General features: G+C 36.4%; 4 protein-coding genes across 5 annotated transcripts in view; 2 read left to right on the forward strand and 2 right to left on the reverse strand.

The window, feature by feature from the left end:
• Positions 1-5,006: 5,006 nt before the first annotated feature.
• Positions 5,007-6,846, reverse strand: LOC119081250. Its single transcript, XM_037189988.1, has 2 exons — positions 6,722-6,846; positions 5,007-6,627 (listed from the first exon to the last, which is right to left on the reverse strand). The coding sequence occupies exon 2, from the start codon at positions 6,611-6,613 to the stop codon at positions 5,186-5,188; it is 1,428 nt and encodes a 475-aa protein (XP_037045883.1). The 5' UTR covers positions 6,614-6,627; positions 6,722-6,846; the 3' UTR covers positions 5,007-5,185.
• Positions 6,847-9,409: 2,563 nt separating this feature from the next.
• Positions 9,410-12,283, forward strand: LOC119081260 (succinate--CoA ligase [GDP-forming] subunit beta, mitochondrial). Its single transcript, XM_037190001.1, has 5 exons — positions 9,410-9,586; positions 9,736-9,874; positions 10,912-11,011; positions 11,075-11,528; positions 11,594-12,283. The coding sequence occupies exons 1-5, from the start codon at positions 9,533-9,535 to the stop codon at positions 12,104-12,106; spliced, it is 1,260 nt and encodes a 419-aa protein (XP_037045896.1). The 5' UTR covers positions 9,410-9,532; the 3' UTR covers positions 12,107-12,283.
• Positions 12,284-16,942: 4,659 nt separating this feature from the next.
• On the reverse strand, positions 16,943-18,296 carry LOC119081268. Its single transcript, XM_037190014.1, has one exon. It carries the CDS (start codon positions 18,219-18,221, stop codon positions 17,100-17,102), a length of 1,122 nt encoding a protein of 373 aa, XP_037045909.1. The 5' UTR covers positions 18,222-18,296; the 3' UTR covers positions 16,943-17,099.
• A 2,667-nt stretch (positions 18,297-20,963) lies between these two features.
• The window catches only part of LOC119081272, a 131,428-nt gene continuing 126,365 nt past the window's right edge, over positions 20,964-26,026 (forward strand). Inside the window, exon 1 of one of the 2 annotated variants that reach the window (XM_037190028.1) lies at positions 20,964-21,642. The gene's annotated coding sequence lies outside the window, so the exon portion shown is untranslated. Of the gene's footprint in view, positions 21,643-21,690; positions 21,710-26,026 lie in introns of those variants that run through there. The other variant, XM_037190037.1, reaches the window with a different exon arrangement.

Below are 26,026 nucleotides of genomic sequence, written 5' to 3' on the forward strand. Positions count from 1 at the left end.
GACCAGCATAAATCCCTCAAATAATGTTTATGGCGATCAGTACTTGACTTCATGAAGTGTTCATACAAGTCTTCCTTTATGTATTCAATTGAAAAGGACGAACCCTGATATTGCAGAACACAATGTGCTCAGGCTATAAAGTTAGGATGGTTCAGTTAATAATGTGTCCAAAAGTTATACAATGGAATACAATGTCACAACAAGCTGAGAAATAATTGTGATTCTTCGAATCGACGGAATTCTTTTAATCCAAGTAAATTTGCTTGGCTGAAGGCTGGTTACTTTGTAAAGTCTTTCCATTTCATAGTTTCTCATTTTATATGGTATGCCTGTCATAAACGACAAGCATACCATACCATATAGTTTAACTATTAAATTTACTACTTCTGTTGTTCAATGTTTGGCATGAAACCTTTCATTTCATCAGTTTACCTAAACGTTCCAATAAAACGACACATAGAGCAGAAGAGATTGCTTACTTTGATCATTATTGTCGATGACAGACTAATAACCGTTAAATCAAAAGGTTGAAGCTCAGATGGATCCACGAAAAAGTGGAAATTTTCTGTGGTGGTATTTTTTCACACATTGACAGGCTATTGTTTTCCGATAAGAGAGACTGCAACTTAAAATTATATTCACTGATACAAACATTAAAACCTATAATTTCGCAGAATCTTAACTAGTACTGTAAACAGTGAGAATTTGATGTCACTAAATGAAGACAATGATTTAATCCAATAAAGGACCTGCATGTTTTAGAAGAATTAAATGGGTTGATTCATGCGTTCTGCCAACGCACCTGGTTTAGCAATAGAATATTTGGTGTGTCAAAATACTACTGTATACCTTTAGTACCATTAATGGTATTGGTCACTTTAGAGTATAGTATTTTGACACATCTATTACTATGCCACGTGCTTTGATTCTACTGAAAGCGAATTGTCATAGTGCCGCGAAACAATCGAAAAACGGTTTCTCTGAATTTCCTTACATTCGCTAAGTTTCTTAAATTGAATCTCCGTAAAGTCTTAAAGTTCTAAAAATTGAAGCGAAAATTGTGAGGAAATCTTAGGAGACAGAGATTGAAAGAAAAAGTGTGTGCTGACCCTTTCACACAATATTTCTTGCGAAGTTGTCGATGTAAGTCTCACGTTGTGTAAAATTGTAATTTAAAATGTTCAAATGACTTCGATCGATTAAAACCGAATGTAAATTGAGAATATTGAAGGCAAAAGAAATGTCTTTCGTCAGAATTTACCATAAATTTCTAGTCCACAAATATCGAGAGAAAAAAAAATCAAACGAAAAAAATAAGTTGAAACAGAACAACGTTCAAAATGTAATGAGCCTAACACAAGAAATCTTATTATTATTAACACTCAATATAAGTAAATTTCAAAAAATAAAAAAGAGAGAAAAAATGATGTCAAAAATCATTCAGGCTGTGTTAAAACTAAAACAACAACAAAAAACAATAAAAATTGAATTGAATTGAAGAGTTGAGGAAATAAATAAACGAAATACAAAAACTACAACAACAACAGAAACAATAATTAATTAACATATCGATATGATATAAATAATAAAGAGATGATATGAACTCTATTTATAAATATAATAATTTAAAGCATCAGTACATTATATATAGAGGATACACTTTTTAGTTTGTAGTGTTGTAAATAAATAAAATTACTTTTTTTGTAGAAATAAAAAATCGAAATATTTTCCACCACGAAGCAAATGATTTGTATTGATACATATACGAACTTTGAAATGGTACTAGTCCTTTCAGGTGAGTTTTTTTTATTTAAAAATCCCAATGCAAGGATCTTCTGCACGAGATTTAAGGAAACATCTCGGACCGAACAAGTAACGCATTTCACTTCAGCTGTTTTTCAGCTGGTCCACCCATACAAACAAAAAATGTATTACCTGTTTAACCGAATTAGATAGGCTGTAGAAAGTTTTCCTCTACTCTGAAAGTGTTTAACACTAAGAGGAATTAACAAGATTGCCACCAATATTGGCTAAATTTATTCTTGAGCGACTCCGCCGAATGTTTCGCGCATATCAATATTTTGGTGGATTTTCAAGTTTTGTACTGGCATTTTTTCGCTAAATGACCCTAATGCATATTTTATGTGTTCTGATATATGGAAGCCTGAAATTCTATTTCAGAATCATCACTTGGGCTCGGATGAGCTCCAAATGTTAGTCTGGGTCATTGAAATAAGACGGGGACCTTGAGGTTGTGCATGGAAATAATGCGGTGTCCTGGTATCCTTGATACCGGGAAGTCGTCGGGGCGAAAAATTGGATACCGGGAAATTTAGCCTTCGCTATTTTCTTTTTTTCTACTGTAAAAATTAGACCTCACCGGGAAATGTCTATCAGCGGGAAGTAGTCACCGGGAAATATCTATAAGCAGGAAGAATTCAGAACTAACCGGGAAATAGCTGTCATCGGGAAATCGGGTTGCTAGGAATCTCGCGCCGTATGGGCGCGAGATTACTACGTTTATATGGTGAAAAAAGGAATCTCGCGCCGCGCGAAATTCCTACTCAGAGTGGTAATTTCGCGCCCATGCATTTTTTTTTTGATCTGCAGTACTTTTGAACATGTGTTGTGGAAAGTCATCGCGAACTATAAAATTCGGCGCGAATGATGGAATTCGGCGCGAATTCCATTTATGATGGTTTTAGGCAAATTAAAAAATTGGAAATGGGTGCGAACTCCATTTAAAGCATTTTTGAAAAAACTGAAAGTTGGAAATGGGTGCGAACTCGATTTAGAGCATTTTCAAAGGAACTGAAAGTTGGAAATAAATTGCCTCAGTCTTTGTTAACAGTTCGTAAAAGGACAATTCAATCAGTATTTGTTAACATTTCCAAAAATGCTCTAAACCGAGTTCGCACCCATTTCCAACTTTCAGTTTTTCCAAAAATGCTCTAAATCGAGCTCGCACCCATTTCCAACTTTCGGTTTTCCAAAAACGCTTTAAATCGGGTTCGCACCCAGGGCCTATTTTTGTTAAATTTTTTTGGAAAACTTTACCAAAATTTACCAATTTTTTGGAAAAGTTTACCAAAGCTTTTCTAAATTTACCAAATTTGCCAAAATTTACCAAATAAATTTTTGGTAAATTTTGGAAAATTTGGTAAATTTTACCAAAAAAAATTACCAAAATTAGGCCCTGTTCGCACCCATTTCCAACTTTCACTTCCTTTGAAAATGCTCTAAATCGAGTTCGCACCCATTTCCAACTTTCAGTTCATTGTAAAATGTTCTAAATCGAGTTCGCACCCATTCCCAACTTTTCAAATCAAATTCGCCCCAAATTCCATAATTCGCACTGACTTCGAACCACACATTGGCAAAAAAACTGGAGATTCAAAAAATGTATGGGCGCGAAATTACCACTCTAGAGTAGGAATTTCGCACGGCGCGAGATTCCTCGACACCGGAAATCGGAAACAGCTATCACTGGGAAGAACTCACACCGGGAAATATCTATCAGCGGGAAGAAGTCAGAACTAACCGAAAAATAGCTGTCATCGGGAAATCGGAAACAGCTATCACTGGGAAGAACTCACACCGGGAAATATCTATCAGCGGGAAGAATTCAGAACTAACCGAAAAATAGCTGTCATCGGGAAATCGGAAATAGCTATCACTGGGAAGAAATCACACCGGGAAATTTTATCAGCGGGAAGAACTTATTGAGAATTTTCTACCAACGGGAAGAACTCATGGGGAAGTTTCTAACAGGGGGAATCTGCGGCGCTTTCGCTCAAATTAAAGTTTCATTTAGAATTTTGAGTTTGTACAGTTGCAAAGAATGGTACTATTTATGCATCATCACAAATCAATCTTTAAAAAATATCGCTCCGCTCGCGAATTTCTTCTTTTATATTTAAGTAAATTAAGGCAGAATTTCCGAAAGATTGTTATGCCCAACATATCTGGCAGATTAGAACAGAAGATAATTTTCCAATGTTATATCAAAGGATGGATCTCGTGCAGTTAGTATCTTTACAAACATCTAAACATTATGAGGACGAAATAAAAACCACAACAGTTTTAGATTTTAACATTTAATTTCCTTCCGACAATATACATTTCGAGTGCCACGCACTCATTATCAAGTCTAGCTTAAAATTCGAAAATTCGAATTTTAAGCTAGACTTGATAATGAGTGCGTGGCACTCGAAATGTATATTGTCGGAAGGAAATTAAATGTTAAAATCTAAAACTGTTGTGGTTTTTATTTCGTCCTCATAATGTTTAGATGTTTAAAAGATTTTAACGGATGTCGCTCTTAAAAATCAAATTTAAATTTAACGAATTTGATCGCTTACATCTTTACAAACATTCTCTTCTACAAATTGATGAGTGAAAATTCATACAGAAGAAAAGGTTATAGCATTGTAAAAACTAATGTTACACTTAAATCTGCACAAAGGATTAGAAAGGGCTTGGGAAATAATATTCGCGCCACCGGTAAGTTAATTGCGACTCACCGGGAAATTTTTGTCAAAATTTTCGGATACTGGGAAGTTTCGACTTGGTTACCGGGAAGAAAACATTATTTCCATGCACGCTTGAGGTCGTTTTGATTTCGAAAAAATCTCGACCAGCACAGGTCTAGTTACGTATACTCAATTGGTAGAAGATCAGGACATGCATTTTCAAATGCTGGGGAATAGGTGCTTACCTGTAGCATGTTAGAGAACAATATGCATTTTAGATTCCTATGAGTTACGTGTGTTCGCGGAAAACACTATCTGTGATAAACGTTATCTTCTGTTTGTTTCGGGCCGGATTACCATTTTACATCAGCGTTAGGCTTTCACAAAGGTTTACCTAGTTTCAACTACAAACGCACTCTCGATTTTTCGTCAAAAAGTCTTGTAGGTTTCGAGCTATTTTGGCTCAATGTTTCGTTACTCAACGGGACAGGTCGTCGAATGCCGACATTGAAAATGACTTGCTACAGACAGGTTGTTAAAAATTGTTTCGGCTTTATTTTAACTGCATTCTTGAATACATTACTATATCTTGTCATTCAATGAATCTTCAATGATTTCAATTCTTCAAAATACCAAGAAACTTAAAGGCAATTACTACTAAGCATTGCTTAGTAAGCAAGCAAAGATAAAATCAAGAAATGGTTGGAAACAACTTAACTGTAAATAAATCTTAACATCGCTCTGTCCAGCTCAGTGAATTCAGCACGAGGACCTTTGTGTTTAATGCGCCGCTCTTTCAAAGAAACCAGAGGGTTGTTGACAATTTCTGTTTCACTTCGTGCAACTTCAATCGAAGCACCATCGTCATTTAAGTTCTCAATTATCGGGTTTGATCCTATGCTGCTGATGTAGATTTTCAATTTACGCGTGGTGTCGGAGTGAATCGTCTTTAAACGATGTGCACGGTAAGCGACATTACGAATGGCATCATTATAGGATGAATTGTAGTAGAAGAAAACCCTTTCCAATTTTGGTGTTAGCATCGTCCAATTGATGCTACAGTCGTGATTCAACTGCAGCACTTTCAAATTCTTGCAATCGAATATAAATGCGTGCAGACGGGGTCCGGTAAATTGGATACCATCAATCTCTTCAACCGACAGAAAATACAGTCCTTCGATGTATGGCGCAAGTGGTTTCCAATCAACGAAATGCTGACACAAATAATATCGAGATCCTTCATCACATTTCATATGCAACCTAATATCAGGCTGCCGTTTGCATAGAGCAAGCAAACATTTCAACGTGTCTGAACACTCGCGTTTCACATGATTAAAACGGTCGAAATCGATGAACAATTCGTCGACGCGAATTGATGAATCCATTAGCTGCTCGATTGTCTCATGCAATGTTGCCAATAACGAAAAATGGCGAATGGTACAGTTTCTATCGAACAATGTCATCAATTCGGCAGCTGGAAACAATGTCTCGTACCATGCGAAATATTCCAGCTTCGGATACGCTTTCTCCGTCCAACCGAGATCAACGCTACCGGACTTCTCAAACGTTTGGCGAAAAGTTAGGCTCTTCATGTTCGGCATGAACTGCAGCATATTTGCATACACATCACCGTCTATTTCCATTCCTGTAAACGTGACCGATTCGATTGTTTCGACAATGCCACACATTGCAGCACCATGAGATGCTTCCAATTTGGCTCGCCATTTTTTCAATTGAACTGATTTGATTGGGCTACTGCCGTCATAAAATTTGCACAACCTGATCAAGTCTTGCGTTGGGTCTTCACCGAATGCAAGTGTTACGTTCGGTATGTATTTGGTGAAGTACTTCGCATATTTGTCTTGTAGTCCCTGATGCACTTTGCCTTTGTCCGAAATATTGTCGATTACAATCGCTTTGTTCGGATAACGACGACAAAACACATCTGCGCACAAAACTTCGAATCGGGTACATGTTCGGCACACCGCATACAGCTCAGCGAGCGGCAATAACTCGAAAATCTTCAAACAGCAAAAGTCATTGAGCAACATGATCAATGATGGTCTTGTATCTTCCTCCTCATTTCCTTTGTCAACTGAAGCATTATGCTTAACATCTCGATTTTCCTTCGGTTCAGCCATGTTAACCACAAAATCTGTTGCAATGAAAACGAATGTGGATCAAAATGAAGCTTAAAATGGAAACGCGGTATATTATTGAAGTTAATAAAATACACTTGGCTAGCTCACCTTAATATGGTAGACAATAAGCTCGTCCAAAGTTCACTAAGAAAGTGTTAATTTATACGAGCATAGCACTGTCCAGTGCTACGAGCAATAAAATATCCAGAATACTACGATTTGTCACTTCATGGATTTTATCAATACTCTCGATACTCTCTTTGAGAGAGCATTGTAAAAATTTGTGGCATAGAGCATGGGGCCACATCTCACTTATGGCATTTACACAACAATGTAACGTAAAGTTTGCTTTACTTCAGCACTGTAAAAAATGTTGGAATATCAAATGTAGATTGAACGCGTAAGCATAATTGTTCTGCGCGTGTATAAATCACAGAAAGATAAGCACGACGCCTCACGGCTGGGATAGAACACGCCTGACGGATTTTTTCTGAAAAATTTGAGGATGATGCGACCAGAACCAAGGCTGTATACTTTGGGGAGGTCACGCAGATACAGATACGCGGGTTACACACCACAGTTGATGATAAAATGGCCGATTTCATACAAAAATTCACCTACTCTGATGATTCTCGTCGTCTTGATGATGTGGTGAATTTTTTGTATATGTAAAGTCATCAGAAGTGGTGTGTTCCCGCGTATCTAATAAAATGGCGGTCTGCGTGACCTCCCCAAAGTATACAGCCTTGACCAGAACGTCAATCATTATAGTCAAGCTATAAATGTCGTTAACGAAAACGAGATATATCGTTATTAAAACCAAACTGTCAAAATTTTACATACAAATGTAAAAAAGTGTGACAGTTCAACCGTTCTATGAAGAAGCAGTCAGAAGTGTTCTATCCCAGCCGTGAGGGGACGCGCGTATCATTTCTCTGGTATAAATGCAAGAGGAAACGAATAAATTCCTCGCCGGCTATAACAATTGTGCTTGGCGTGCACAATATATTTTACGCGAACAGCCGAATGCTTAGTTATCAGTTGGAACAATAAAACTTGCTAGTCACAGTAAAACTTCGGCGTTTATAGCAAGGCTGTATACTTTGGGGAGGTCACGCAGACCGCCATTTTATTAGATACGCGGGAACACACCACTTCTGATGACTTTACATATACAAAAAATTCACCACATCATCAAGACGACGAGAATCATCAGAGTAGGTGAATTTTTGTATGAAATCGGCCATTTTATCATCAACTGTGGTGTGTAACCCGCGTATCTGTATCTGCGTGACCTCCCCAAAGTATACAGCCTTGGTTTATAGTCGATCCGCAACAAAATATACGTCCCGGTCCTGTCAATTAAATCTGCAATCGCACTTACTTCGCTTAGCTCCCTGTTTACTTTTTAAAAATGAGAAGTGGGAAGAGTTTCCATTGTTAAATCGTAAGCGTGTAGATCTTAAGTGAACTACATTTCTATGAGGGACAAACGTTGTAGACTTCTTCTTATGTAAGTGTTGACCTCGTTTTCGGCTCAGCTCACATTAATACATAACTGGATATTATCACTATCTTTACTACATAGTATGTGTACTTGGAGCATTTAAAAATATTTCGCCGGCAACATAACTGAAGGTCGTATCTCGATATCTCAGAAACTACTGAACCGATTTTGATAAACTTTTTTTTTCCTTGAAAGCAGTGGGAAGTTATGAATTTTGAGGACGTAAAGTCAATCGGCCATATGGCTCGGAAGATATTGACGAAAAACTGAAAAAACAGCTTTTTTTAAACAAAATTTGTAAGACATTTAAGCCGATTTTGATGAAATTTTATTTTTCCCTGAAAGGTAGTAAAAAGTAATGAAGTTATTGTGGATTTCACTGAATTTTTTTTATGCTTCAAAATTCATAACTTGGTACTACCTTTCACAAAAAAAAAAGTTTTTCAAAATCAGTTCAGTAGTTATCGAAGATACGCCCTTTAGTCATGTTGCCGAAAAAAGCATATTTGAATACGAAGGGGTGAATAACAGCTTAGGACAGTAAAAATAAATGCTCGGAAGACGATTCCACAACTGTGCGAAACTGCTAGTAAAATGGTTTACAACCGACATTAGTGGAACTAAATGAAATTACCTTCTTGGCATGGGCGACCTTTCTTATTCTCCTGGGTGTTTTAAACAAAACATATAACTGGTGATATAAATGAACCAATTTTCGTGTGCTATACTCATCTCGGCTGCGCCTCGGACCAAGAAAATGCAAGCGAAAACTGCATCTTCGATACAAAAGTCACATTCTAGACAATGAAACAGGAAACTAGGTATGGCCAATCAGAGGCGCTTCTTCATAGAGACCAATTGGACCATGGTCCAGGGCGCTGGGAAAATAGGGCGCTGGAATATGATCGAGGATAAAGGAAATAGACAATTTTTATCACAAAAAAAAATTCCCAAATTATGCTGGTAAAGAAATAGGGGCGCTAGAGAGCTGAATGGTCCACGGCGCGAAATTTCCTAGAGGCGCCTCTGTGGCCAATCGACCGATAATCGATATATACTTTCATGTCATGTGCTTACTGGTATGAGTTTAATGACGAGATAATTGTATCTTCATTATGTAAGGTAAGATGTAATATCTCATTAAGATGATCTTATTAAGATGATCTTAATATTTCGTTGTTACTTTAGCTCTCATATTTTTCAAAAGAACGCGCCGAATAGATGTTTAACTATTGTTCTACGAAAAAGCATTTCGTTTTCGAAAATGATATGACAGATTCGAACTGTCAACGAATTTATTCCCATCAGGTTACTACATGCAGGAACAGAGTGCATGACTTTAAATTCTGATTACACAATTTTGGACCGTGTCAAAGGGCTCCGATAGTCACCAAAACAAAGCAAATTGAATCATGTCGAACATAATTTGGTCCAAACTTTCTACTGCACGACATGCAGCTAACAATGTAAGTTAATCAATCCATCAAAAATATTTTATCAACTCTACCGGCATTGTAAATATAGTTGATTATTATGGGCAATTCATACAAAATAATCTTGACTTGCCAAATGATTAAAGTCCAAAAATAATCTCATCTTTGCACTGAAATTTTAGCTGCTCAAATCACAAAGACGTTACTTAAACTTATTGGAATACCAGAGTAAAGGACTATTGGAAGAAAGTGGCGTTGCGATACAACGATTCCGAGTACTTGAAGGCAGTCAAGACGATTTAAAAGTCCTGGATCAATTCAGTAATGTTCAACATTTTCCATTTTATTCTTCTTATCTGATAAAATTAGCCAATGAAGACAGCGGGAAATTATGGCAGAAGTGTTGTGAAGGCAATGCATGTCTAATGATTTCATTGATTATAAATATACGGTCGTCAGATGGTTAGAGTCAACGTCGGAGTGCAAATATAATGACGACCACCACTGTTGACTCTAGCTTAAAGTGAAGTTTTCCCTTGTAGTCGCTGCGCATGAATTGGAATTTCTGTCCTTCCTCGTATTTAAGCAATAATGTTGATCCTTCGGAATGTTTATTGATTGGTTAGATAGGGTTGGGTGTAGTGAGTAAGAAACACCTTCATATCTGATTCGGCTCCAGCCGCTTAGAAATTTAAAAAAAAATTACTGGCTGCAGGTCATCCAACTTCGTGTGTTCGTTCCCCTAAAAAAATAAATTTACATTTTTTGTTTGAAGTAGAGGACTCACTAACCAGCTAGTAAACCAACTTCGGTAAACAAAATCTGTTTGACCTAATTGATATTTCAAGTAAAATGTTGAATGAACTAAAGGAATACAGCAGGACTGCTGACTCGAGCAGGCCCCTCGCGGAATACATAAAAAAATTTCATACAAGAATCCAAAACCAAAAAAATCGAACGTATTCACGGGCAATACAGTTACAGTTGTAGAAGGATCAACATCATCAACATGTTCCTCCCTAACGAATTAATCAATAACTTAGTGACAACGTTAGTGAAATCAAAATCCGACGGGAATAGTATGGTATTGACGTTACCTCCTTCAGAGTATACCACATTGACAACTAGCACCGTGTGCCACGCCACTAGATTGTGGCAGATAGTCTAGATCATAAGAGGAAGAAAGAATTGTAGCCTTATCCTCCTGATCTGGACTGCGTCTTTAAAGTATCTGTCGCATGAACTATAGGATTTTTGCCATAATTTTCCAAAACTCTGCCATGATCTCGTTGCCTTGCCCTAATGCTATCGCTTTTCTTGGTTATTACATTCTAACAATTTTCATTCACAATTTATAGAGGTGCCGGAATATGTTGTAAAAGCACAAATTTTGGCAGGAGGTCGAGGTAAAGGTCACTTTTCAAATGGATTTAAAGGCGGTGTTCACATCACGAAAAAGTAACTTTCTATGTTCACCATGCCACAGTTACATTACTAATATGTTTTCCTTCAAACATTCAGCGCTGACGAAGTACTATCACTGGTTGACAAAATGGTCGGACAGAAACTAATCACAAATCAGACGCCCCAGGATGGAATACTCGTGAAAAAGGTGATGGTTGCTAGCAGTGTGAACATCGTTCGCGAAACGTACCTGTGCATCGTAATGGATCGCGAAAGTAATGGTCCGGTGCTCGTCGCCAGTCCAGCTGGTGGTATGGACATTGAGGCAGTTGCCGAAGAAACTCCCGATAAAATCAAAAAAGTTCCCATCGACATATCTAAAGGACTGACATTAGACGAATGCAAAGAAATTGCCGAATTTCTGGAATTTAAAGGAAATTTGGTCGCGAAAGCTGCCGATGAAATACAGAAATTGTGGAAATTGTTTTTGAAAGTTGATGCCGTTCAAATCGAAATCAATCCGTTGGCCGAAACCGATGATGGTCAGGTGATATCCGTGGACGCTAAATTGGTATGTCTTTGCTTTTTCGGATAATTTTTAGTCTTTCCTTGTCTGACTCGTTAAATTAACATTAGAATTTCGACGACAATGCACAATTCCGGCAGAAAGACATTTTCAATATGGACGATGCGAGCGAAAGTGATCCGAGAGAGGTGGAAGCGGCCAAATACAATTTAAATTATGTCGCTATGGACGGTAACATCGGCTGTTTGGTGAACGGTGCTGGTTTGGCAATGGCAACGATGGACATCATCAAATTGCACGGCAGTAGTCCGGCTAATTTCTTGGATGTTGGTGGAAATGTGAAGGAAGATCAAGTTCTGCGCGCGTTCCAAATTCTTCTATCGGACAAAAATGTGAAAGGCATTTTGGTGAATGTGTTCGGCGGTATCGTCAATTGTGCGACGATCGCAAATGGAATCGTGAACGCATCGAAAACGATCAATTTAAAAGTGCCGCTGGTTGTTCGATTGGAGGGTACGAATGTGGTTGAGGCCAAACGTATTCTGAAGGAATCTGGATTGCCCATTAAATCGGCAAGCGATTTGGATGATGCGGCTCAAACTATTGTTGCGGCTATACAATAAATTTGCTGAGGAATTTCGGTGTCATTTATCAAACGGGACAGACAACGTAATTGTAGCTGCATAAATATCAATCACTCACTTCCGTTAATTTAATCAGAATCAGGCATTTTGTTCGAGAGCGAAATATGTTGTTAAAGTTGTATTGAATAAAAGACATTTCTTGTAATGTAATGTAAAGCGCCCTCTTGTTCATCATCACTGCCATTCTCAGTGATTATATGATATCTGATAAATCAACATTTTACTTCAACTAAGCCACCATCAATCAGTGGAATGGAATGGATAATTTGTAGAGACTATTAAATAGGGGTTACATTTAGGAGGATCTGTCCGAAAGGTGGCAGTGGCTTTACAGTTTTATAGATGAATTAGTCTGTTCTATCAATTCGCTTTGTTATTTGATTGTTCTGAGCAAAATGAAAGCATTCACCGGAACGCAGAATACAAATCGAATGTTTTTGTATCGGTTAAATTTGATTGGACAATATCAATGAAACTCAACTGCGAAAGTGGTGGGTCTATTTCTTTCATTGCATTGCAGAAATTTCGTCAGTCGTCGTTGGCATAAAGTTTTGGTTGCAGGTAAGGTTGATATTGGTATATACTGTCATATACCAATGTCTGTATGGACGATATACCGACTGTATATGTGTGAAAGCTTCACAGTTAAAAGCTTCACATAATTCAGTTACAACTTGAAGTGGATGGCGCTAGTGAGACTAAAAGTTAAGAGTCTTCAATGCCTTTGAGTCGCATTTAGAATACATTTTCATATTTTATGAAGTCAAGTAGGATTTTTCGGAAGGAGAAATAAATTAATTAAAAAAAAACGAATAATTAGGACAGTATCAAAGAGCAATTTAGTAGCAACTTTAATGTCATTAGCAGTGACATACATTTAAAAATCGAATTTTTGTCACTTTTTTTGTGAAGTTATTGGTTTAGTCTAAATTGCAATGAAATTATAATTTATCATCGTCCTCTCAATTAGTTCTGAATAAAATTGGTTTAGAGTTTGACTGGGATTACATCACTTGCCGTCCCCGAACCGAAGGCTTAAGGAACAAACAAAATTCCCCACAGATGTGTGTAATAGACATACATTTGTATATCGCTCATTCTCATTCCAGTGTTACCTTCATTACATTCTAGGACATTCAACGAAAATTCGTAGATTTTTTTTGTTCTATCGTAGATTTCTATGGAATTTTGTAAAATTCTGAAAATGTAATGTCCTAAATAGCTATTTTCGCAACAAGTTACGAAAAGTAGGACTTTCCATTGCCTCTATTGCGAAAAACGATGTATACAACTCGTTGATAAATGCTTTTTTTGGCACACGATGTGTATTGTCACACTCGGCCTGCGGCCTCTACACTTCTAGTGCCTAAAAAAGCATTTATCACTCGGTTGTATAAATAACTATTATGCAACTAATTGCGAAATGTCACTAGAAGTGAAGTTATAAATCGAGCGAAGCGAGATCTATTAATTGACATCATTATAGAAACCCTCTTTAGGTAATCAGTCACTGCCATAGTGTAATATACATACATCGTAGAAAAATTTAGTTTTGGCTCGGTAATTTACACAATTTTGTTGAAAATGGACTTTTCCTTACAATAATTTAGTTAAATAATTGTGGTTTGATGTTTAACTTGTATAATTCAAACTTTCGCTTGTATCGAAATTCATACTTTCTGTCTATAACCTCCAGTTATACTTCGTCTTGCAACTATTGACAAAAACCTTCAGTGAAAAAAGACCCTTCGTACCAAATCATGTATGAAAAAGTTAACATCAATTCAATTACACATCTATAGCCTAAGTACTTCGCACTCGATGTTATATATAACTATTATGACATTATACGCATTACAATGCGGAAATGAACAGCTCAAAACAATCTGTTATTAAAGACAAGGAATTTTAAATTACAATCGAAAAGTGGGGAGAACGTGTATCAACCTCAAGAATTCCATGACGACTTCAGTCCCAGGTCTAACTAGATCCACCACATTATAACCCACCACAACAGCAACAGCATCGATATTTCAATGCGAATTTCGACAAAAATTTAGATTAAATTCTTCGCGAACTCGCGAAATACCCAGCAAATATGTTTTGATTCGGAAATGGGTCAGTACTTTATTTTGCCGGTAAAAACATGCAAATCGAGTTCACATAATGGCTGATGCCGTATTATGGTAAATGGTTGAGACTTGTACAACCTGAAAATACTTCTCGGATCAAAATTCTCCGGCAATATATTTAAACTGTTAACTTGCGAACTATAAAACATTGTCCGCCCAGCATCACAATGTATGCGATAATCGATACCTCTTCGGAGAATTACCATTAAATTGACATCGAGAGGTTAGTTTGCATCTAAAGTAAGGGTCAATATATTCAACCGATTAAATATCATCCCCTTAGATGTGTACCGGGTATACATAATGTATGGTGTGTAGTACTGTTCATTTACACTAATTAACGTATAATGTCGAACATTGTTTACAAATTGGTTAATATAATTGAACCGAAAGCAGATGGTTTGGTATGTACAGGGTAGGGTATATTATTTGGCCATGTGACATAAAGTAAATGATGAAAAACATCATTGATACGGAGTACTCGTGAGATCCGTTTTGAGGGATTCTTTTGAAAAACAGCCTACCGAAATCGGATGCATTTTCCAGTGGACTTTTTTATGTGTGCCTAGGAAGGTATTCGACCCTAGAAGCCAAAACCACTTTCAAAAAAATTCTTCGAAGTTTGTGTGACTGGTAAAGAGTGATCCAAAACCGAAAACTTGCACTTTTACCCGTACAGGGTCGTGTGGGGTGTCATGTCATTAGAAAGGTAATCACACGTACTATTGAGCCGAATAGGGACTTATAGGTTTAAAATTCATCGACACTGAAATATGTGCAGTTAAAGTTTTCAACCGAAGACTTACACTGTTCTTACTGAAATTTCTTGAGGTACAAAAAACGTACATGGTCGTGTGGGGTATCATTTGAAAGGTAATTTAATGTGCTTTTGGGCACATAAATGTAAATGACACGGCAAATGATAGGTATTGTCAATACCAATCCAGGAAAAAAAAGTTTTTTAAAATCGGGTGAGTGGACCGTGAGAAGCTACTAGGGCCCTATGCGTATTTTACATAGAACTCAAGTAAATTTCATTCGTTTTTCGTAATTTTTGTGTCATTTGGAAGGTAATCAAAGGCCGAATAGAATGTTGTTGAAAAAAAAAATTAAATTTGGGTCCTCGGACTAAGGCCGCTACTAGGGCCCTATGCGTATTTTACATGCAACTCGAGTAAATTTCATCCGTTTTTCGTAATTTTTGTTTCATTTGAAGATAATCGAACACCGAATAGAATGTTGTTGAAAAAAAAGAAAATTTGGGTCCTTGGACTAAGGCCGCTACTAGGGCCCTATGTGTATTTTACATATAACTCGAGCAAATTTCATCCGTTTTTCGTAATTTTTGTTTCATTTGGAAGGTAATCAAAGGCCGAATAGAATGTTGTTGAAAAAAAATTTTATTTGGGTCCTCGGACTAAGGCCGCTACTAGGGCCCTATGTGTATTTTACATATAACTCGAGCAAATTTCATCCGTTTTCCGTATTTTTTGTTTCATTTGGAAGGTAATCAAAGGCCGAATAGAATGTAGTTGAAAAAAAAAAAAATTTGGATCCTCGGACTGAGGCCGATACTAGGGCCCTATGTGTATTTTACATATAACTCGAGCAAATTTCATTCGTTTTTCGTAATTTTTGTTTCATTTGGAAGGTAATCAAAGGCCGAATAGAATGTTGTTGTAAAAAATTAAATTTGGGTCCTTGGCCTAAGGCCGCTACTAGGGCCCTATGTGTATTTTACATACAACTCGAGCAAATTTCATCCGTTTTTCGTAATTTTTGTTTCATTTGGGAGGTAATCAAAGGCCGAATAGAATGTTGTTGTAAAAAATTAAATTTGGGTCCTTGGACTAAGGCCACTACTAGGGCCCTATGTGTATTTTACATACAACTCGAGCAAATTTCATCCGTTTTTCGTATTTTTTGTTTCATTTGGAAGGTAATCAAAGGCCGAATAGAATGTAGTTGAAAAAAAAATTAAATTTGGATCCTCGGACTGAGGCCGATACTAGGCCCTATGTGTATTTATACTCAATAAATTAAAATTTTAGGGCTATTTGAAATTTTTGTTTTATTTGAAAGGAACGTCGTACGGGGCTTCGTAATTGCGCTATGCGCAATTTCTAAGATGTACACATTACATAATAATTTTACTTTAACTACTTTAACCGGCGCATAGGCTTACGGTCAAAATAGGGTGACAGACGCACTAGGGTCACGTACGCAATAGATATACGGGTTTGTACGGGGCTCAGTCGCAGCAAACGCTCCGACTGTTCTGATGGCTCGTTTATATTGTAAAGGAACACATATCTAGTTAAATGACGATTTGCGTGACCTCCCTAAAGTTTACATCCTAATTTCTAGTGCCGCGGGTTCAAAACAATGCATTTAATACAAAACCTTAGTTGTGAGCTCTTAAGAAATTGATGATTTTACCCTCCCTAGTTTACATTTTAAAGAAGTGTTTCACAGAAAGTATAAATGGCGTTTTGGTCAGAACTTATCAGTCTGCCAATTAGTAAATGTACCTTTTGAGGAAAAAACCTGTATACCCTTTAGGTATCGGTTCTTATGTATTAAGCACAACAACACTTTTTTTTGAATATGTACAATGAGTGCAATACAATGGACTCGTTGTTACGCATCACGACCTAGATTATAAAGAAAAAAAAACGAAAACTAAAGTTTGTCGGAAGATTTCTTGTTTATTCTTCAGTTAAATAGATCAGCAGAACAATTACCAAATTCTTATTCATTTATTCAACGAACAGTAAAAAAAGACTCTTCAATCTCGTCATATCACTGTGAGCATGACAGGTGAATACAATGCGAAATCGTTATTCATTTTGTTGAATTGACGGTAAAAAGACGGCATGAACATCACCTACCCTTACAAACTTGTTGCAAATCGGACACGAAGGTCTGACTCTCAACGTTTCAATTGTGCACTTTGAGCAAAAAATATGTCCACACGGTGTCGATGAAATGGGTTGATCGATCATGTTCTCATAACATAAGATGCATTCCATTACTATCTTCTTAGCCAAACCGCTATGAGCGCTCATCGATGGATCTTCGCTTATACGCTCGGACATTACAACTTCAAGTATCAGGGAATCGTTGCGAACATATTCATGAGGACTCTCGTATAACTCGTGTAAAGGTATCAATCGTGAACTGAAGTTCAGCCGGTTCGATGAAGTGCTGTCTGCAAGCTTTTCCACATGCTTTCCTCCTATTCGTTGAGATAGTAACCGAAAAGTGACTTGAATATCGTATTTGGATGTGTCGACACTTTCGCTGATCAACCAAATGCCAAGGTAGCCGTACTTGTCTGTATCTAATTCTTTCTTCGTTAGTGGATACCGCTTTGATATGGTCAGTTCACATGCTACATTCCGAAAAATGAACTTTGGAGAGTCCATGGCTATGACACCCTTCACCTTTGCCATTTTGAAACGGAGAATCGAATGTCCATAAAGCCGTTCCACTTCAATCAATCTGCTTTGACTGCTGTCCCTTAATTTCTCTGCTTGTATGCTCACATCTAATACAATAGTATTGTTACAAACGTGCTGCCTCTTAGAATCCAGTAAGTCGTTCCATTTAATTAATTCCTGGGAGCGCGTTATCGATGGAAGTTTGGAGCTGAATACGGCGACTGCATCTTGACGCTTTTCGTACATGTCCGAATTGGTGGCAAATGACAACAGTTTTATTACGGCTCGAGCCGCACATGACCAATATGCGTTCGGATTTATGTAGTTGCACTGCAGTTCGATGATGACATTTTCACCATTTTTCTTCAATTTCACTTGCCATGGCACCCCATTTACGTTCACGGTCGCTGAACTGAAGGTGGTCAGTTGTTTTACTTTTCTGACTGTGAAACGAAATTCTTTTTTTTCAATTAGAGAATTGGTGGTTTGTAAGATCCCCGGTGCAGATTTTCTAGACATTTTTGACTACGATCGAGTTCTCCACTCCAATAAAAAAAGGTTGACAATTGACATTGATTGATGCAACATGTCACGCATGTTATAGTTTACAACCTCAGTATGTTCACTAAACGATTTTATCAATTTACAATAATCGTTCCAGCTCAATTTTGTTAACTCTGTCATTTTAATGATCTTACGAAATATGTTTTCACACAGTTCGTGATAAAATCTTGTTACACAGTTCGTGAGAAAGTGCATGCAAGAAATGCAAGAAAAATTCTATGAAAAATAGGTGTTTACATCAGGTTTACACCAAGCATGAAAAATATTTGACAGATGGCTTATACATTTTATGTCAATCATTTTGCATGGATCTATTTTTCAAGCATTTTTGAAAGATTTTTCACAGTATGCTACAGTCTGTCAAATGTTTTCCATATGTCGTATACCTCAATGAGTTTACATCATTTTTCTGGTATTTTTTACAAGTCTGGAAATTTTGGACCACACCGACCACACAGATACAGATCCACATCCGCTTTCCACATAAAAAAAATTGACAGCTTAGTAGTTCAATTTTGGTATGAAAGTCGTGTGTTATCGCGTATCTGTTAAAATGGCTACATTTCTAAAGTTTACAGCCCTGATTTTCATTTGCATTATGCATGCTCTAACTAAACGAACTGTTAACAGCTAAAGAAAGGCAACTTCAATGTGAAACACGTTGACAGGATAAATATTTGGATAATTGATTTAGATGGTTTAGGTTAATGACAAACGTACTACTATTCTCTTCTTTCGTACACCTTTATCATCTTCGTCATAAAAACAATTAATCTTTCGTTTCCAATTATTTACACATTTTAAAATGCATCGTTTAACTGATCTTTAACAGACCCCGCATAACGAACGTGTAATTTAATTTTCTGTATTTTAACTCGATTTTTCTTCTCGAAATTATTCCGTTTTCTTGTAATTTTCCCTATATAAAAGAGAGGGAGTTGAAAAAGGGTGGTTTTTCTATAGTATATGCATCATTATAGACGGAGTTGTTGTATAACAAAGTCAAGAAGAAGGTAATAATAGCATTATCATAAATTTGTTACAGATATTTCTTCACTTCGTTCACTTCTCATACTAACCGTACCCGTTAACATATACATAACTTAATTGAATGTTTCTTAATAACTAAGCTAGATGTATAGTAGAAACATTTTCCACTTTTCTTATTTAAAAGTGCAGAAAATGAAGAGCATACAAGAGCACTGTTTTGCATAAAGATTATTATGGGTTACAGGGAGGGGAATGGATAGGTGAGAATTGACGTAGTTATTAAATATGAGAAGTTCTTATTATAGTTGCCACCTACGACTATGCACTAAATCACAGTACTGCTCCTACCATGAACACTGACAAGTGACAAACGTGGAGGCTTTAGTGATAAAAGCTACCGCTTAGGATTGTTTGTATCGTATGTTTTAACTCATACAACGAAAACAAGTGGTCTATCTTTACAAAACAAACGCAAGCAATGAAGGAACTAAATCTTATTCTTCGAGATTAGTGGATCAATTATGGCAGAATCCAAAGTCTGAAAATGCTAAATACGAGCGTAGCTTGTTTTTTCGAGCCCTCAAAATATTTTTTTCAGGTGACTCGCATCTGTTATTTACGTGACCAGGACTAGTTATGAAAGGACTTTTCCTTGGGCATAAATTTCACAATTTTTCTCGTAATTTAGATCATCTGCATGAAACGTTGTATACGTATCTGTTGTGGACGGTAGATCTTAGGTACTTTCGCATGTTACCCTAAATTCTACCGTAATCTAATGCAATCCTACAGTAGTACAATAATACACGATTACAGTAAAGAAATTTTTTCTACCCCAACAGAACAGGTGAAAAAATGAGTGTACCTTATCCCATTTGATTTAAGTATCGCGTAATATTTTATTTAATTTTATTCTTGTAATTCTACGTTTTGCTAACAAATTAAATATGGTTTCCACTCAACAAAAAGTACTCCGTGACAGTGCCGTGATAGAGCGAGCTGTCAAATAAACAAAGCAAAAATTAAAAAAAGTCAATTTTGTCGCACGGAGTACTTTTACGAAATATCTTCACATTTCACATTGTTCACTTATCCATGCATATATTCAGGCGCTAAAATTACAACAGCTGCACTAATGCTAATCATCCACCGCTAGAGTGTTGTGAAGGTCGAGAATTCATATTCTTATAAGTATACACAGACGTTATATTGAACTAGATGGTCGGCATCCATTGGATGCACTTATTTAAAATTCTTCATTTAATATATTTTTCAGAATTTCAGTAGATTCGTAGCTATGGATTAGGTTATGGAATAGATCAACAAGACGAGTTAACATCATTATTTTAACAATGTTGACTGCAAGATATGAGCATGATAATATCCTCACATAAGCAAAAGTCTTAAACATTGCACATTTTTCAATAATTTCAATTTTTCTTTCAAATCATAAAAGTGCGCCGTCGCGTGAATCTCAAAGCAACAGGCACATACTTTCTGCACCTGCCGCAAGAGTTCTCCTCCTACAATACCACCATCGCCACCACCATTATCAGAAAAAATGTTGACACACACACGCCAACAACTAAACAAAAATAAAAAAAAATTCGAATTCAAAACGAAATGTCAAACGTCAAACTGACAAAATTGTTTGTTTTCTCCCTGTGTTCAAACATAATCATTTTTGAAATAGAAATTTAAAGCCAACACCGGACTCGACAAAATCGACAATTTGGTTTAAAGTGAATCGAAACGTGAATTGTGAAGACAGACTAAACCATTTGCGATAATTTACTGTTTAAATCATAGAAAAAAATAGTTTTATTCGCACTTGTTATCGGGTATATGCCATCTACATTTCGTTTAACATAAATAAGTTAGGATTTTTCAAATAAATCATTTCGTCTGAAACAGTCGAATCGATCGAATTTTTTTTTGTTCGTTCAATAAACATAAATCGAAAATAAAGTTAGAAATTTCGATTGAGTGATTTTAAAACCTTCGGTCGGTGTTTTCTTCAATTGGTGCTACCCATCGTACAATCGAATAAAAAGAAACCAAACCGTTCGATGCAATTTCTTTCCGCAGAAATTCCAGTGTTTTTAATCAAACGGGAACACATACATAATATTGTTGTTGTTTTGGCTATGCTCTTTTTATGTTCAATGTTCGCGTTGTAGTGTGTTTTCTGTACGTACAATATATGTATTACAATGTGCATTAGGACTCTTTGTGCTTACAAAAAGTGTATTTAAAATGTCAATATAGAATAGCTGAAAGTACAGTGCAAGAGAGATTTTTTACCTGTTGATCGGGCTAACAACCGAAAGCAGCTTTACTGAAAAACCATATATTTGTGTGTTTACCTGTGTTATATTCCGAAGAGGTTTGTTTTATTTTAAACGTACTCTTTCAATTATATTCTCGAGTGGCCTTAAAGTGGATAGTACTCGGTTTGTATTATACTTTTTGTAAATATAGCATTAATTTACGGAATTATGGATTATAAATGGACTAGACATTGTCCGATCCGTTTTGAACAGATACCGGAATTTTGAAGATCCATTCATATGCTAAAATTGTGTTTAATTCTTTCAATCATTTTTATCTAAAATTAGTATGCGCTTCTACTATACCTACTTTCTTAACTTATTTTTTAAATGTCTTTGTTCCAATCATTCATTCGAATGATATTCCGTATGTAGGACATATGTTTTGCACGTTTCTAAAAAAAAACCAACCGTCTTCTCTCTTTTATCAGTATATGCTTTACTTCTTATATACATTTTGTATTCAATAATATTACGATGTGCCATTTTTACACTATAAACACGAAAAAGAAAATATTTTCAGGCCTGTACGAGGCATGAGTGTAATATCCATTATAGCGTACCTTTCGTAATTCTTTTGAAATTTTGAACTGATTTGATAATGTTCATCCCATAAATAAAAGAGTGTCCGATCATCTGTATGTTAACACTATAACAGGAGTAGATCAGAACCGATTTTTTAACGAGATTTTTGGTAGAACTTGGACGGCTAAATCCGAAGAATTTGTGAGGTCATACTACGGTAAGAGCTCGTAAGTTTTATAGTGGTTTGGCGAGGAGAAATCACTTCAGCAAGTCACGGTAAATCACAGTCAGATATTCGTATAGGAAAATGATGTTTGGAAACTAAGAAGAAATGTAATAGAGTTTTCCCATATTTTAGTACATTTTGTCATAAAATTACTGCGCTTATTTTCATGTGAACCAACTTCATAGGGTGACATTTGTTCTGTAATGACAAATGTGAAGTTGGTTGAACATAAGCCGCAGAGAATGAAGTACTATGAAAAAAATGTGGCGCCTCTACAGGTCAACCCACTTGTCCCATACAATTACGGACGTTTTATTTAGTGATTTTCGTAGGTTTTTAAGCAATCGTAGGATTTTTCCATACAATGCTAATTTGTTTACTTGCTCATCATTTCCGATAATTTTGTAATCCATCTGAAAAGCTGTACAGATGGAGACACTGAGTAATAGGTGTTTTAGGGCCTCCAAACTAATGATGACGAACGTTAGAATCACATTTCAATATAAAATAGAATTATTGACGTATGTCGTAAAAAATATTTTTCCTAACTAGCGTTAAAATATCTCGACTTCGTCTAGAATTTCCGACGTCGTTTAGGTAAACCGTTGTTCGTAAGGGTGTCCTCACAGCTTTCCAGCCGTTTTACCTCCGTTTTCCAGCCATTTTACCTCCGTTTTCCAGCCGTTTACTTGACAGTTGGAATGAAAACAAAGCAAAAGTATGTTTAGATGAAACGGCACATAAATGGAAGCAAAATGGACGACTGTAAATTTAGCTTAACTTGTGCTAAATTCAATTCCATAACTCTCTTATTTCTTGTGCTGGAAGCCACGCATTTGCTAAAAAACGCATGCTAAAACGCTTTTATTTTAGCGAATGAGAGGCTTCCAGCACGAGTCGGAGGCAAGTTCGGGAAATGAATTCGCTATAAAATCTTTTTAGGGACAACTTACGCAATAGATGTGAAAATTGTCAAACCGAGGCGAAGCGGAGGTTCACAACACATCGTACGAACAAGTAAGTTTCAACAAGATTTTATGAACAGCAATTTTACGCTTTCATCGAATGAATATTTACGCACGCGGAATGAATACATGCGCACTACAGTACATAAATAACTATTTCAGAGTCATACCACCAACAATCCCGTACGGGTATTGTGTAGCCCACGTAGTTCGTATATATATTTTTCCTCCAATTTTTGTTCACTTTTGTTCGATGCATTGATTATACCAGCAGGTTTTGAAGTTAAAAAAGAAAGTAATTAATAAATTAAACAAAAAAAAATATAAATTGTTTGAAAATATGTCTATGCAAACACACTATGCACACGCATATTATAGTAAGATACACAATGTTGAAGTTAACGACATGATGTGAGATAAAAGTTTATCGAATTTATGAATTGCTTCGGGTAAATTTATATTACATTTAACAATCATTGTTCGACTGCATTTATGAATAAGTAAATTTTAATTCGAAGAGCTAACTAAAGTTTCACATTATCACAATAGAATCGGGGTACACACAATTGTCTGCCATGTGTAGTGTGTGAACTGTAAATTTCCATAAATATCAAATGAATCTAACTTAATTGAAAAGAGAAAATATCATCTCCGTGACGTTGATGGTGAAGTGGACATTTTCGTTTTAAATTCATCTGTTTATGTACATATCATACACCGCATCAGGGAGATGAAGGACTCTGTTGTATTTTTATATTGTTTTTATTTGATGATACAACCAACTGTATTCATATGGGAGAACCGTTTCGCCGAATAATTTTACATATCCCCCTAGAAATGTCTGACATTTTTCTACATAATTTGGTAGAGAGTTGTGTTGTTGTTATCGTCAATTGCTTGTCGTTGATACGGATATTGTAGTAGAGGTTAGTATATTTGCGATAAAAATGATCTTTGGGTATATATTGCTTATTAGTCGAGCCAAGCCAAAGAGAAGAAAACCACTTTAAAACGTCGATAAAATTATTTACATTATCAACTCCACCCGCATAAATGATTAAACACCAGTTGAGTGAGCCGATTATGACTTGGAAGACGCGTTGGTCAGCAATCATTAAAATCTTGAAGCCCACTCTGGGACCTCATCTACTAACCCTTAATCGCATTAATCACAGTCCTGGTCAGTTGTCATTAACAATCACAGGGCCTGTAACTCACACTCATAGTCCGTGCGTTGTTGACATAGTCCAGCCTCACATTTCGCAAGGCTATCTTGTCCGAGTTATCGATCTGAGCTCTCTGTAGCTTAAAAGTTCAAGGTCATTGGAATAGTCAAGTTTGGTGGCTAACGAGCCACATCCGGAGGAAACACTTCGGTCCACAGACCCTGTAGCCCAAAGGTTATCGCCAAAAGGATAGCGAGCCACTTCGAAGGCAACAATCTTTGGCCGACAAATCGAGTGAAAGTTGGCCCGGCGGGTGACTAAAGCGACAGAATATCAAAATAACGACATAAGACGGCTAAGTAATATTGTCAATATTGTATGTGAGATAAAAGAGATTGCAATCGCTGAAAATTATAACTTTTTAGATGTATGACCTGCGACAAAACTATCTACTTAACGGCTCAACTATTATAAGCTCAATAAAAATCGGATTTATTGGACCGAGAAGTTGTAGATCTAGAATACCATTCCTGTCCGCAGTTCCATCCACACTATTATACCACTGTCCTTCTTCAGTTACCGAAATAAAGCTATTCCGCAAGTACCATTAAACTAATTACGCTTGATGAATCGAGTGAGAAATATTTTTCGCTACAATGAAAATGCGTATTTATTTGCTAGCGTAATTAGTGTACACACCTTTGCCCGTAATGAACGTGTTTTCCAATTTTCAAAATCATAATTGAAGCTAAATTAACATCGCTAACTAATCTGCTAAATTCATAAATTCGCTTACATAAAATGAATGTTTAAACAAAATTATTAAATTTGCTTTACATCGGTGGCGGAGCATAACGATATTAATTTCTGTTCTTTGCCTCTTTCGATATTTTTCGATTGCATAATATACTCCATTTGTACGCCCAAAAACTCTTTTAACTGGAAGAGGTATACGATGGAAAAAATAAGATTCAAGAGCTAATTCTTGTCTTATCGAGTACATTAAGTCCTTTAAAGAGTTCAAGCTTTACATAATATCAAATTGAATATTACGTTCTAGGACTTCGACAATAGCAATTTTCCTAACAAGTATCTAAATGGGAAGTTTCGCGCAAAAAATTTGAAAATTTTCTATCCGAGCCAACGCTGAGGTTGGGTCGTACATTATTAGATACAATCTAAGTATTAAAATTAAGAGCAAACTGAGTATACGATGTGCGGCAAGACAAATGTTAGGAAAATAGCCTATATATATACACCGAAGCGATGTAACAATGTCATGAAACGACTATTTACGCACGCAAAATGAATTTTTATGCACCGCAGTACATAAATTTTATGAGGAACACTGAAATGAGTGCTGTTTATGGCCCCTCAATCGGGCCAATGTATAAATATACATTGTATGTAAGCACTAAATATATTGACAACCACTGGAATAAAATAGAAGAAATTAGTCATATCGTGGCTGGAATTCCGAATATATATCTATAAAATTTGATGTTTCATTTTCAGCAATAACTCTGCTCCCCATTTCTTTGTGTGGTTATAAGCGGCT

This window comes from Bradysia coprophila, chromosome X, assembly GCF_014529535.1.
Source record: "Bradysia coprophila strain Holo2 chromosome X, BU_Bcop_v1, whole genome shotgun sequence".
Taxonomy (NCBI): Eukaryota; Metazoa; Arthropoda; class Insecta; order Diptera; family Sciaridae; genus Bradysia; species Bradysia coprophila.

Coding starts and splice junctions, on each gene's coding strand:
- LOC119081250 (XM_037189988.1), bottom strand. CDS start 6,613: ATGGCTGAACCGAAGGAAAATCGAGATGTTAAGCATAATGCTTCAGTT.
- LOC119081260 (XM_037190001.1), top strand. CDS start 9,533: ATGTCGAACATAATTTGGTCCAAACTTTCTACTGCACGACATGCAGCT. Junction 9,875..10,911: donor AAAAGTCCTGGATCAATTCA/GTAATGTTCAAC, acceptor CACAATTTATAG/AGGTGCCGGAATATGTTGTA. Junction 11,529..11,593: donor TATCCGTGGACGCTAAATTG/GTATGTCTTTGC, acceptor AATTAACATTAG/AATTTCGACGACAATGCACA.
- LOC119081268 (XM_037190014.1), bottom strand. CDS start 18,221: ATGTCTAGAAAATCTGCACCGGGGATCTTACAAACCACCAATTCTCTA.